This window comes from Periplaneta americana, chromosome 1 (genome assembly GCF_040183065.1).
Source record: "Periplaneta americana isolate PAMFEO1 chromosome 1, P.americana_PAMFEO1_priV1, whole genome shotgun sequence".
NCBI lineage: Eukaryota > Metazoa > Arthropoda > Insecta > Blattodea > Blattidae > Periplaneta > Periplaneta americana.
The window spans coordinates 26335001-26350767 of record NC_091117.1 but is presented as its reverse complement, the minus strand read 5'-3'; the positions used below and the strand labels follow the sequence as shown (position 1 = coordinate 26350767).

At 36.0% G+C, this 15767-nt stretch overlaps 1 protein-coding gene across 1 annotated transcript in view; it reads left to right on the top strand.

The window, feature by feature from the left end:
• CCAP (Crustacean cardioactive peptide) overlaps positions 1-15767 on the top strand; it is a 254063-nt gene that overhangs the window by 182652 nt on the left and 55644 nt on the right. Inside the window, exon 2 of the mRNA XM_069815672.1 lies at positions 6557-6694. Within this exon, the coding sequence (XP_069671773.1) occupies positions 6593-6694 (102 nt within the window). The 5' untranslated portion in view covers positions 6557-6592. The remainder of the gene's footprint in view (positions 1-6556; positions 6695-15767) is intronic.

Here is a 15767-nt window from a genome sequence, read left to right as displayed (position 1 = left end):
ACAGATCACTTTACTAGGTATAGGAGGGAAGAAAAGTAGTTCATCCATTTACGTAAACTAGGAATTATCGCGATTTTGAGTTTAATAATTTTCATTAGGTTTTCCTTTAATCAAAATACAGTACAGTATTAACAATAAGTGTTTTACTCATGAACTGAGCTGTCCATTCGGACGTATTCATTATGATGTGTATATTATACTGTCTACAGCACATTAGCGTACAATATAGAGAATGAAGTTAAATTGAAAAATAATCATAATATGGATATTTAAACACATTTTTGAAAATGGTGGCCGTTCATTTCGATACAGGCTTCAGTTCTTTTGTGCATATTATTGCACTATAGCCTATTGTATCTAAGTCCAATTACCAGTTTCGTCCTTCGTACGAGTAACTCATGTGGAAATAATTCTGTAACTTACTTAATCTATAAAAGATTACCTGACGTACTGTAAATTTAATCTTCACTTCTGCTCGATCTGAAAAGATAAAATTACTTAGATATGCTATCTACTTTCCATCCAAGTAGTTACGTCGCAGGGTCGTAGGAAGGAAGGAGGTCCTTTTATTGAAGTTATTTTAAACAGTTGTATAAGAATACGTAGACGCCAATTCCTAACAGAAATTAATGTTTTCAGAAAAGAGCTAAGACAGCCCAGCCATTAGCCTTTACAGAGAGGCGAGCAGAAGCAAGTGGGGAAAATCGGGATGAGACGTAGGCAAACGGACGACAGTACCTGTACGAAAATATGATTCAATTTTGAAAACTCTTTCGTCACTGAAAAACGCGAATATATATATGGAACGTACTATACTCACTAACTCAGTACTGTTTAGTATCACCGTAAGGCACTTTGACTGCATACGCGGCCTTGGTTCTGTGTGGAGGACGATTGGAAGTTTAATAGTGGAAGGGATGGGAGTGAAGTACATTAAAAAACTCAGGCATAATAAAAATTGAAGTAAAAATAAAATGATGTCCCAGTATAAGTATAAACAATCAAGTAGCCTATTTGAAACATCTCTACATTTTAGTGTATAATAATCCGTTCCCCAGTCTTTATTTAATTACTAGGCCCTTATTAAAAGGTGGTGACAGGATTTTTTCTCGTTGCCAAACTTTCAGAACGGCCCCGAGGTTCACTCAGCCTCCTATAAAATTGAGTACCGGGTCTTTCCCGGGGGTAAAAGGCGGTCAGAGCGTGGTGCCGACCACACCACCTCATTCTAGTGCCGAGGTCATGGAAAGCATGGGGCTCTCTACCTCCATGCCCCCCAAATGCCTTCATGGCATGTTACGGGGATACCTTTACGTTTTTTACCTTTTTATTAAAAGGCTAGGAATTTTCTTTTCCTATGTTTAAGATCAAGTGTATGCAATCTCAAGTAAAAAGATATTAATATCATGTTTTATGTTTCTTAGAAATGCAAATTTATTTGAGAATTTTTTTTTCTATTTATATAACCATAGGTAATATCATATAATAGAACCAGAACATTTTGATAACTAAGATACTGTTCTGTTTTGTCTTTTTGTCTCATTTAAACATTTATAATATTATTTATTTCAATGATGTATGTTATTCAAAGTTGCGAAATCTTTCCACGCCGACCAAATGCTATTTCAGGAATGATGATCGGGAGTCGAAGCGTACGAGAATGACGAGACAAGACTCGAAAGACAAATGCAGCGAACATAGCGAGCGAGAGCGGCAGTTAGTTTTGTTCATCTCTAGTAGAAACTATAGGCGAATGATACAATCTCTTTATTTTAGAATTTTGCTTACGATTTTAATCTGAAGAATGTCGCAACATGTTGTTATATTTCAAATATTTCAAACTTGCTGTGACGTTCAGCCTAATTCTTCCACGGAGGAGATCTAAAATAATTTTATGCTCGACCATGCAGAAATGTAGTAATTATACACCTGGTAGTAGCCCTTTAATGCACCTCATTAAAGTACACCTATTCATTATAGTTCAGTTGTTCAGCCAATGAAAAATCACCATTGTACCATTATAAAACCGCAAGTATCGATTATTCTCGGATATGCAATCGAAAGACAATTAGCGAAACGTCACGGAGGCTGGAAATCCAATACTGTCGCAGAAGGTTATGTTCTGTTACTATAATAATTAGCGTTAATTGTAAGTAATATTCAAATAAATTCAATATGCCATCTCGTTTTTCAATTCTGAATCAATTTCCAGGTTATATCAATATTAATGTTCATGTTTTTCTCTAGATTATATCAAGGTCAATGACATTCGTCCCTCGGAAAAAATCAATACTTTCGCGTCTGCGCTCATCTCACAATTTAGAAGGTCAGTTCCGCCCTTCACTTAGATAACCATAACATGAATACTTACGAATAATTTCAAGTTAGAAATATGGTCGAGCATAAAAAGTCGTATGAAACTTGCCTATAATGGTAATTAAGACGCTCGTATGAAAATTATGAAACTCGCTTGCGCTCGTTTCGTAAACAAACATACTCGCGTCTTAATTACTACCATTATAGGCTCGTTGCATAATGTACTATTAATCGATAAATCCACTACTATCACTCGGGACTGAACCCTCAATATTTGAAGCCAAACTCAAGGCCTCCTAGCCTTCATGTCACTCAGAGAATCTGCAACGGTGTTCGAAAACGAGTTTACATATTGCTGTTCCACAGTTTTTCTCCAGAATCACATTAAAACTTAATTGAGATGTATTACAATTTCTCCCAAGTGTTCTTCTCAAAAGACTTCACCGTGATCTCCAATATTTCAATTTTCTTAGCAATTTACGGAGCACTTCCGACGCTTTCCTGTAATCTACACCCAACACGGCTAAAATCGATTTTGCAATAATCGCTTTTATGTCCTTCGCCCCCTCGCCACTCCAGGCATACTATTACGTCCCCAATAATGTACAGCTAAGACACATCTCACCCTTCTAAGCGAATTTACAAGGGGAACGTATAACCAGTAGATTTATCAGAAGGGGTGTATATATGCGTGAAAATGTTGTTTTTATCGGTTATTTAACGACGCTGTATCAATTCGCGGCTATCTAACATCGATAGGTTAGTGATAAAAAGTGAAGGTATCCCCTTTATAAGCTATGAAGGCGAATGAGGGTCATGAAGGTAGAGTAGAGTACCATGCTTTCTTGACCTCGGCACTGCAATGAGGTGGTGTGGTCGGCACCACGCTCTGGCCGACTTTCAACCCCAGGAAAGACCCAGTACTCAATTCGACAGGAGGCTAAACGGGCCTCGGGACCGTTCAGGAACTTTTGACGAAAAGACTCGCTACCAACCAAGATTGAACCCGAGACCTTCAAGTCCGTAGACAGGTGTTCTTAGAGATGTGCTTATCGATATATCAATACCATATCACTGTAATATCGATGTTATCGATTTTGATATAGGCCTACCAAAAAAAAAAGAGACAAGTATCGATGCATATCGATATCAAAAAGATGTATTTTAAACACAACAATAAGTATTTATGGCTTTATGGATAGCACAGTGAGGATATTTATGATTGGAAAAAGAACTAAGGAAGAGACTAGTGAAGTGCTTTGTATAGAGTGTGGCATTGTATGGACATTACGACGAAGTGAAGAGGAGCGAATAGCAGCATTTGAAATGTGGATATGGAGAAAAATGGAGCGTGTGAAGTGGACAGACAGAATAAGAAATAAAGTTGTGTTAGAAAGAGAGTTAGAAAGAATGATGCTGAAACTGATCAGGAAGAGGAAAAGGAATTGGTTGGGTCACTGGCTGAGAAGATACTGCCTATTCAAGGATGGACTGAAAGGAATAGTGAACGGAAAAAGATTTCGGGGTAGAAGGAAATATCAGATGCTAGACTGCATTATGATATATGGATATATAAATATTTAAAGAAAATAATCTGCCCTCAATGAGGGTGACCATAAAGATCCAGAATAAAAGCACTACAGAATAATTTAGAAATACAGGAATAATTGTTTAGTAAAAAATTCAGAGAAATGCAAACCCAACACAATCATCAATGACCAAAATATAAATGGTAATGTAATATTTGGATTGAATCCTTAAGAATATCCAACAAAATTTTTTGAATTTAAAAAAATCGGAGTCCGAGTGCTTTTAAAATATCACATGTGAATTTAGGGAGTGTGCCACGTGCACCGAACAAAAGACCAGAAACACTCCACTGACTAGTGGGGAACAAAGAGGAAGGCAGAAGAGAGGAAAGATTGGAGAATGCTGGGTTTGCAGTGAAAGACCTGCCCTTGATCGGAATACTAAATGAATGAATGATATTTATCAAAATGCCAGCAAACCTAACTTTTATTAGACAGTATTTACATCAACTATATAATATCAATATTACTTATTAAACGACTATGTTAATTCGTGGGTGTATCAACACATTTAGTTGGGTTGACGTGCAGACAAAATTTCGCCTGCTTTAAAAAACACTTTTTCGCTGCGCAACGAAATTGACTTTCACACTTTCACCATTTAAAACACTTAATATCCCGTGAATCACTCAACATACGCTAAATAACGAATGTTGTTTGGAAAGCTGTAACGATGTCTAACTGCATTCAAAAATAAGATTTGATAAGATGTAAGCTTCCGGCGTATCTCAGATGCTAGCGCGTTTGTCTGCTGATCCAGAGGTGTGTTCGGGTGTGGGTTCGATTCCCGTTTGAGCTGATTACCTGGTTGGGTTTTTTCGAAGTTATCTCCAATTGTAAAGCGAATGTCAGGTAATCTATGGCGAATCCTCGGCATCATCTCGCCACATAGCACCTCACTGTTACCATTTCTATTAATGCTAAATAATTCAGTATTTGATACAGCGTTATTAAATAATCAAGAAAAGTTAAATAATAAAAAACCGGATTAAAAATACTTCATAAAATTACTCGTCCTATAACTTAACTTCCAGCTTCACGATGCCAAGACTATTCGTAACTGCCGCACAAAAGCAAGAAAACTACAGAAAAAAGGAAGAAGGCTGAGGAAGGTTCACAGAGACCGAAAAAATTTCAAAAATAATCCCGTCATTCAACTTGTTGGCGTGACGTTTTACGCAAAATTTGCTGTTTAATCGTAGCTTGAGTTTTCCTTTCGGTTTAAATCATAGAAGAATTTTCGGCAGCCTGTCAGCTTCCATTCTTTAAACATGTCATATATTTTTGTTCTAATTTCCTATTTAAACAATTGAAAATATTTAAAGTCTTTATTTTTATCGTTCTTAAAAATCCATCGCTCTCTCTGAGTCAGAAATTGCGAATATCGAACCTGATATCAAACATTCTGTAGGATTTAGAATGCGGAAGACAGCATGACTGTTTTTTGTCTACTGAGGAAAGTTTAAGGATCACGGAGAAGCAGTGTCATGTATTCGTATTGCACAAGAGCCTGACTGAAGACTAAGCAAATGTATATTTATTTTTATGCTTTAACATTGGAAGTTGTTTTTACGTTTTCAGCTCGTACTGAAGTTCACATTTTTTAAAGCTTTCCTTTACAGGCTAATACAAAGGATCATACTGAAAGTCATGAACAACTCATTGTCATAAATCTTAATTTTTATTTTTTAGATAAACCAGGTACATCGTCTTAATCTACAGACTTTTCTGTCATTTTTCAACATAGCCTCTATTTCTTTTCACACATTTTTCCCGCCGTTCTGTAAGTTTGAAAATTCCCTTGCTGTAGAAGTCCGTTTCATCTTCCCGAAGACACTGACGCACTGCTTTCCGGATGTCCTCCAGTGTCTCGTAGCGTTGACCTTGCAGCTGCTCCTTTACAGAACCGAATAGATGGTAGTCGGAGGGTGCCAAGTCGGGACTGTAGGGAGAATGCGGAAGAGCTTCCCAGCCAAATGTTCTGATTTTCTACACGGTGACACGATCAGTGTGAGGCCACGCGTTATCGTGTTGCGCAATGCACGACGGAGCTTCAAAACTGTCTGAATAAAGCGGGCAGCATTTATGGTCTGTCCATTTTCAAGAAATTCAACCAAAATGCATTCCAGAATAATTCATCAATTCTTTTCTTGTTGCGTTCCGTGGAGGCAGTTCGAGGGGACCGCTACGAGGTTCATCTTGGATGCTCGTGTTTCCATCTTCGAAATGTTTCACCCTTCTCCTAATACTGCTGGCGCCCATGCACACATCTCCGTATGCACGCTGAAGTCTGAGGTGAATTTCAGCATCAGATTTTCCTTCTTTAACAACGAATTTAATGACAGCACGCTGTCGAAACGAACCATCGTTGTCGACCATTTTGCAAACATTGCCTGTGGTCACATGATAGAAGTTAACTACGTCACAATATGTCAATACATAGTGTAAAGGCTGTAGATTATGAGCATATAATCGTTTTTGTTACATTGTTGAAATTGAAATTATAACAATGTGTTGCTCATGACTTTCAGTACGACCCTTTGTATATCCTTGCATGACTTTTTAAGAAAGATTTTGACCAGATGATTTTGAAAAGTTTTTATGATTGAGTCTCTAGAAAATCAATGAATATGCATCTCTTTTTGTTCCAGATCACTTCAGTTCCAAACTCAGGGACAAGCGGCAGGATGCAGATGTATCACGTGATTTTAGGATGTTCTCTCGCTATCCTCTTGGTGATTCTAGACATCCCCCAGGCATCGTGTGACGACGTCGTTATCCAAAAGCGGGTAAGTAACGAACCAGAACATTTTACATCTACATTCAGTTAAATCATTAAAGCACTGAGTATCCGGCAGAATTACTACCAATGATAATCAATCAATATCCTGTAAAACATCTGTAACAGAATAAACATTGATTTATCCATAGATACATAGATATTCCAAACTTCACTAGGCTTGCACATATGCTCCAATAGTCATGTAAGGTGACCTAGGAGGCCATGCAATGAAGCCTGTTCTTCCAATCTATCTTCCTGGAAACCGTTGGTTTAGAAAAGTCTTGACTTCTCTGGTATAGTGAGGCGGTGCTCTATCTTATTGGAAATATTATGCATGAAGTAATTGGGGAATTTAATTTCTCAGTATGTTTAAGGAAGTTATCTATTATGGAGTCCTTAAAAAAAGAATTCCTTGGTAAAGGTTCTGGAGTCAAGGCATACCACACGTTCAGTTTCGGACTGTTACTCTAATGATCAATACCCAAGTGTGGGTTTTCACTTCCCCAAAACCTACAGTTATGTTACTTCACAGTGCCACAAACATGAAACACGGCCTTTCACACAAGATACTATGACTGAGAAATTCATTATCATCTATCCGGCACAATGTTTATTGAACAAACGCAATCCATTTAGGATGTTTTTAATGATTATTTTACGACGCTTTATCAACTGGATCGAGAATGACTCACTGAGACTTAACAGGCCTTGGCCTTCATATTGTTTGAATGGTGGTGATATTATTATTATTATTATTATTATTATTATTATTATTATTATTATTATTATTATTATTATTATTATTACACTGGTCAACAGTGAAAATGTTTCTGACACGAATTTAGTCCCCAATTGTTAAACTCGAGTTTAACAAACACGAAATGGTCAATAAAAAAATCCAGTTAGCTCTTGTTTCCGAGAAACAGCCAATGCTATAGTGTTTGAGTCCATAGTTTCACTAATTTTCGCATACTGTCACAAATTCCCACATTACTCCTATTGTAATTGTTGTAGAAGAATGAAATACGAGGAATTCTACTAAGAACAAAATAGGCTTTCATAAGCAATATGTGAGATATTAATTACAATGCTGAGAAGTGGAATAAGGGGCGTCAAATTAAAAAAAAAACACACACACAAATTTTATCTATCTCTATTCTTACATGTACTCGCCATATATATAAATGCTAGTTTTCTTACTTATTTACATGTGCATAATATTGTTTGCAGTGATTAACTACATCAACATGCCTCGTCAATGTGTTAACATTGCAAACAATTTCTGCTATAATATGTGTGGTGAGGTCACATTTGCCAAACAGAAATGTCCACCGACTCCGCTTGTAAAGACAGCATATTTTCACTATTTTAGTGTAAAAGTAGGGAACTAGGACAAAACATGGACACCGCATATATGTTGCAACAGATGTTATATAAATATACGTGCATAGTTGTATGTATGTATGTATGTATGTATGTATGTATGTATGTATGTATGTATGTATGTATGTATGTATGTATGTATGTATGTATGTATGTATGTATGTATGTATGTATGTATGTATGTATGTATGTATGTATGTATGTATGTATGTATGTATGTATGTATGTATTTATTTATTCACACTGCAATGGGTATATACCCTGTGGCAGTGGTAACTAATTACACTCAATAATGACAATAATAAACTTAAAATTAAAAATACAATTAATAATAATACTAATAATTAATACTAACAATAATTTATAATAATAATAATAATAATAATAATAATAATAATAATAATAATAATAATAATAATAATAATAATGACAACAACAGGGAATATACTAAATTAAATGAAACGATCACTTAAAATAACATTTGAAATAAATCTAATTTGTAGCTTAAACCTAAGTTCGAACTAAACCCACGAGTATGATATGTTCATATCTGCACAAGTACCTTTCAACATTACACTCATTTCGCTGTCAACTCACTCACTGCACTGGAACTACGACACAATTCCTGATTCTATCCTGATTTCACTAACACTTCAAAAACATTTCACTCTTCAAATACTTTGCACTGCCACTATAAACTATAAAGCTTCACTGACAGGAACACGTTTCACTTACACAACACACTTCACTGACACAACATAATTCTTCACTGATACAACACTTCAATAACAACATATCATTTACACCCTTTAAATACTGTGTATAATTACCGTCTATTAGTAAAGTCCTTAAGCCTATTTTAAATACATTTTTGGTTGTTGGTAAAGCCTTTAGTAAGTCTGCAGGTAAAGCATTCCAGTCCCTGATAGTACGATTGAGAAAAGAAAACTTTCCAGTGTCCGTCCTCTGTCTTCTTTCCTTCAATTTATATGAGTGGTCGTTCCTTGAAGAGTAATTTGTCGGCTGCAACCTATTTTTTATTTCTCTCCAGGCAGGCTCACCTCTGTATGTTTTGAACATTGCGCATAATCGAATTCGCGTTCTCCTGTCCGTGAGTGTGTCCCATTTTAATGGTGAATTAAATTGGACAACAAGTGACTTTCAATGACTTTCGGCATTCCTATGGTTTAGAGGGAGCCAAGAAATCATGTGAATGTTTGCTATTTCCGTTTGGCACCACCACTTTAGCATGGTTTATCCAGAAATAATACAGGGACATCATTTTATTTTTACCAACATTTCTAATATTAACCTGGCTATACCTTTGGATCAACGATTAAGAACCGGAAATACCGTTTGCTACCCCTTCCATGACTGGAGTACGATGATACTGGCCTAATATACAAACAAATCACTTTACTAGGTATAGGAGGGAAGAAAAGTAGTTCATCCATTTACGTAAACAAGGAGATATCGCGATTTTGAATTTGATAATTTTCATTAGATTTTTCTTTAATCAAAATACAGTACAGTATTAACAATGAGTGTTTTTACTCACGAACTGAGCTGTCCATGTTGACGTATTCATTATGCAGTGTATATTATACTGTCTACAGCACATTGCGTACACTATAGAGAATTAAGTTAAATTGAAAAATAATCATAATATGGATATTATACACATTTTTGAAAATGGTGGCTGTTCATTTCGATACAGGCTTCAGTTCTAATTTGCATATTATCGCATTATAGACTATTGTACGTAATTCTATTTACCAGTTTCGTCCTTCGTACTGTACCAGTAACTCATGTTGAAATAATTCTGTACCTACTCTATAAAGAGTACCTTACATACTGTAAATTCAACCTTCACTTCTGCCCGATCCGAAAAGATAAAATTACTCAGACATGCTATCTACTGTCCGTCCAAGTGGTTATGTCGCAGGGTTGTAGAAAGGGGGGAATCACGTGACAGTTAATTACTTAACGAGGCCCTTTTATTTAAGTTATTTTAAACAGTTGTATAATATTACGTAGACGTCCACTTCCTAACAGAAATTAATGTTTTCAGATAAGAGCTAAGACAGCCCAGCCACTAGCCTTTACAGAAAGGCAAATAGAAGCAGGTGGGGAGGAACCGGGATGCGACGTAGGCAAATGGACGACAGTATCTGTGCGAAAATGATTCAATATTGAAAGCTCTTTCGTCACTGGAAAACGCGAACATATTTTTGGAACGTACTGTTTACTATGATCGTAAGGCTACTATGACTGCGTGGAGGACGGTTGAACTTCATTAGTAGAAGGGGTGGGAGTGAAGTATATTCAAAAACTCAGGTACAATAAAAATTGAAGTAAAAATAAAATGATGTCCCTGTAGTAACAACCAATACGATTTTCATAAATATTATATTTTCATCACAACTTATGGTAATGTTGAGGAGTTAAACCAATAACACGTTAATAAAACGTATTAACGGTTATTTGTGATTAAAACGGAACTGAGGATTTAAAATCAAAGGCAGGTTCATTCAGTTCGTCACGCACAGACAATAATCAGGCCAGTCCCTCACAATTTTCCACTGTGACGGCAGGAGGCAAAAACGTGACAATTAGGCGTCCTTGTCGTATATTAATTTCCCTTTTCTGCGGAAAATGGGGAAGAGTGCAATTCTCTCTTTCCTTGTGGAAATTGAACAATTCAAGGTGTAAGTTGGAAGGAGAGCACATCCTACAGTTAATGACTATTTATTTTCAAGAATTCATTCGCTTGGCTTTGCGGTTCTTTCCGAATTCATGTAGAGATGAATTTATTATTGAAGTTTTGTAGATCAGGGACAAATTATAGTCGTCGTTCTCATCATCATTATCATATTATTACCAGCGTAGCTCAGGCGGTAGCGCATTTGCCTGCTGATTCGGGCAGCACTCGGATGTGGATTTGTTTCGCGCTTGGGCTGATTAGCTGATCGGGTTTTTGCGAGATTTTCCCAACTGTAAGACAAATGTGAATTTGGTATTCCCAAGAAACTAGTTCTATTAATTAAAATGTTCTTAGTGAAACTTACAGCAGAGTGCGTATAGGCCAGTTTCTATCTGATGCTTTTCCAATTCACTGCGGGCTAAAGCAGGGACATGCATTGTCACCTCTACTTTTTAACTTCGCTCTAGAATATGCCATTAGGAAAGTTCAGGATAACACAGAGGGTTTGGAATTGAACGGGTTACATCAGCTTCTTGTCTATGCGGATGACGTGAATATGTTAGCAGAAAATCCACAAACGGTTAGGGAAAACACGGAAATTCTACTTGAAGCAAGTAAAGCGATAGGGTTGGAAGTAAATCCCGAAAAGACTAAGTATATGATTATGTCTCGTGACCAGAATATTGTACGAAATGGAACTATAAAAATTGGAAATTTATTCTTCGAAGAGGTGGAAAAATTCAAATATCTTGGAGCAACAGTAACAAATATAAATGACACTCGGGAGGAAATTAAATGCAGAATAAATATGGGAAATGCGTGTTATTATTCGATTGAGAAGCTTTTGTCATCTAGTCTGCTGTCAAAAAATCTTAAAGTTAGAATTTATAAAACAGTTATATTACCGGTTGTTCTGTATGGTTGTGAAACTTGGACTCTCACTTTGAGAGAGGAACATAGATTAAGGATGTTTGAGAATAAGGTTCTTAGGAAAATATTGGGGCTAAGGGCGGAATTCATAGTCGTCACTTATAAATGAGTGAACCCTTAAGTGGTTACTTATACTCATTTCTAATTCATAGTTGTCCCTCATTCACATAATGAGTGATTACTTAAGTGAGCTGATCTGCACCCTTAAGTGACCACTCATTTTCAAAATGGATACTGAGAATGATTTTGAGGATTTTGTGGAGTTTGTTGAACGAAATGAGGAAAATATACGTGTCCCAAAAAGGTATATTAGAGACATGGAGAATCCTCTGGAAATGTATAGTGAACTGAAATTTAAGAAGCGATATCGTTTTCAGATCAATTCGAAGTTGTTGCTCTAGCCAAATTGATCGTTATTTATTTATTTATTTATTTATTTATTTATGTCTATAACAGGGCAAAGCCCCAATTACAATAGACAGTACAGATATTTGTTAAAAAAACATAGAATTGCAATTAACATGACAAGAAGAGATAAAGCAGATACAAGTGTGATTACAAATTTAAAAAAAAAACAAGTAGATACTACGTAAATAAAAGACACAGATCTACATATAAATGAAAAATATTAAATAAAAATAAATTAAAAGGGGTTAAGTATAGATATCATAGCCAAAAATTAATATGTAGCTATAATTGGCAAATTATAGAGTAAATATAACACTAGTTAATAAATTCAATATACAGCATTATATAGTAGGCCTAATAGGCTTAATTTATTTATTTAAGAAATTCACTACTACAGAACATGTGTTCCAATTAGTAGGATATCTGATTATAACTATAACTAACATGCAACTAGAATTTAAAACATTATGAAACTATTGCTGTATATAACTTATTCAGTACAATAATATTGATAACTCGTTGTTATAGCAACTCCACATGTAGAGCTGTTTTCGATTAGTTCAATGAGAGTCAGCTTTTGTTATGACGTCATGTCCGACAGCTGTAAGTGAGCACTCATTACGTGAAAATAAGTGTTGTCTATGAATTCGGAATTGACTTAAGGGTTCCCTTATTATAAGCAAACACTTATTACTTAAGGGTTCACTCATTTTTTAAGTGACGACTATGAATTCCACCCTAAGAGGGATGAAGTTACAGGAGAATGGAGAAAGTTACACAACGCAGAGCTGCACGCATTGTATTCTTCACCTGACATAATTAGGAACATTAAATCCAGACGTTTGAGATGGGCAGGGCATGTAGCAGGTATGGGCGAATCCAGAAATGCATATAGAGTGTTAGTTGGGAGGCCGGCGGGAAAAAGACCTTTGGGGAGGCCGAGACGTAGATGGGAAGATAATATTAAAATGAATTTGAGGGAGGTGGGAAATGATGATAGAGACTGGATTAATCTTGCTCAGGATAGGGATCAATGGCGGGCTTATGTGAGGGCGGCAATGAACCTCCGGGTTCCTTAAAATCCAGTATGTAAGGAAGACAAAAGTCAGGAAATTCTTGGTCAATCCTCGGCCTTATCTTGCTATCATCAATTTCATCGACGATAAACCCTAGTAGTTGATACCTTTCCCTGCAGTGTCTGGGAAAAGTGACATAAGTCAGTTTCCACAAACCAATTTTTACAATTGTTTTACCTTTACGAGTTCAAATTGGCCTCCTTCAATGCTATTACGAATGCAATAGACAATATGCATATGCATTGAGAAGATGTCAAACGTTACATGAATTCAGAAATGGACAGATGAGGCACATTTCGAATTGAACGGAGGTGTTAACACTCGCAATTGCAGAATATGGGCAGGATATAATCCTAACACAATTATACAGCAAGGATTACATGATATCAAGTTACTGTCTGGTGTGGTTTTACGTCACATTTCATAATAGGATCGTATTTCTATGAAGAATTTGAAAATGGACAAACAAGAACAGTGACGGTAACCGGGTAGCGATATTTTCAAATGTTGCAAGACTTTGCAATACCAGCGGTACAGAATCATGAAATCGAAAACATTGTTTTCATGTAAGACGGCTTCCACCTCACATACACAATAATGTAAAAACATTATAGCGCAACACATTTGGTGATAGTGTAATTAGTGGGTATTTTCCGAACAGTTGGCCTTCTAGGTCACCAGACATAAATCCAGCTACGTAAAAATTAATTTTTTTACCTACAGAATTTATGTTATGGTAACAATAGTTATTATTCTTCGCCCAACAGTGCATATACTGTGGAATCTCAGCCACCAAGTCACTCAATTTAGTGCGCTCCTTGTATAATGGCAGTTGACTTAATATAAACATATAGACTATGTCGAACATGGAGTAAGGCCACAAAGGGAAAAACACTGGAGGATAGGGATTCGATCCGGTGTTGTGGATTGAACTTCGGCGTAGCTCAGTGGTTAGAGCGCTAGGTACGTAAAACCAAGAACTCGGGTTCGGTCCCCGGCGTCGGAGCGATAATAACTATAAATCCAGCTGACTACTGGTTATGGGGTTATCTAAAAGAAAAGATATTTCTTAGTAGACCTACTGCACATGAGTAACTGAAACAGTAAATATTCGATGTAATAGGAATGTGCTTATTAATACCGTTTATAGCATAGAAGAAAGACTAGGGGAGAGTCGGGTAGTATCGGACATCGGGTAATATCGGACAGTGAGTTTCTACCACACGATGATAGTACCTGATTGACATGGTTACGTTTCTGTGATGTCGCATAGAGAAACGTAACCACGTCATTCAGGTACTACCATATGGTGGTAGATGAAAGAAACGCACTGTCCGATACTACCCGATGTCCGATACTACCCGACTCTCCCCTATATTTTCTTATTGAACAACACGGTGGTGGTCATATTTAATTTTTTGTGTTTTAATAAAATTCCATTTCTTTACGAACAAATTAGCGTTTTTATTTTTGTGAAATCTAAAAATTTGACAAACTTATTACCATTTCAAAATGGGAACTTAGTTCTGAATAACGTTATATATATTTCTTTCTTTGTCTGGAATACGTTAATTAATACGTTAATTAATTCAGTACTGTAGCTTTATTACGATTTAAAATCTAAATAAATAAGTAGACAAAATTGAGCGATTTAACTTTTAGTAATTTTCATTTGAAGGTGAGAGCTTTCTCCCAAAACGTGTTGTAAATTGGGTCGCTGTGTCAAAAATTGACATATTGTAACGAGTTGTTATGTACTTGACAGCTAGTTATCAATCATAATGGATTATACACAGTACCGCATAATGATGTTGGTAATTTCAAAAACCTTTGTTTAGGCTTCAATCAGCGTTTGTGTTTAAAACTCCATGGAAAAGCCAAGTGCAGATCATATTATGTTATTCATTACAATCGTGTTTCCACTGTGATTTATTTACTAATCTGATACAAATTTGTAGTTTAATTTATAGGAAATAGAACATGTAGATGTGTGCCTTACATTTAAACGCTAGTTTTCAATAACAACAAAATAATAACCACAATATTATGAGCTACTTTTAAGGGTTTGGCCGTCAGGTCCTTAGTTAGCGCATTCGTTTAGTATTGTCAACCAAAATTAGACATTCATAAATAGGCTTTCTTGATCATGTGGTCAATACGAGGTAAGAACACTATCTAAAATAACATAGGACAATAAAAAGACACACACATACACTTAGTCCCTATAAGAAAGCTTCAAACCTCACTTTTCATTAGAGAGTCAAACCCGGACTCTTTGCATTTATAACTTCAATGAGTCACAACGAAAAAAAAAAAATTATGGTTGTAATTTATGATAACACCAACTCTGGAACATTTTATTGCATATCACTTCGTATATTTACAATAATAAAAATAAAATTCGTTCATCGTTCAAGTTTAAACCTAAGCTCTCACGAAATAAACCGAAGTCCTCCGAATGTGACTTAGCGTACGGTAGCAGGCAAGATCATATAAAAAAAAGTGAGGGTCACGCAAGAACAGTTCCTAAACAGCAAATATTGACGTCTTGTCAGTGTTGCCAACTGTTACCAGATATC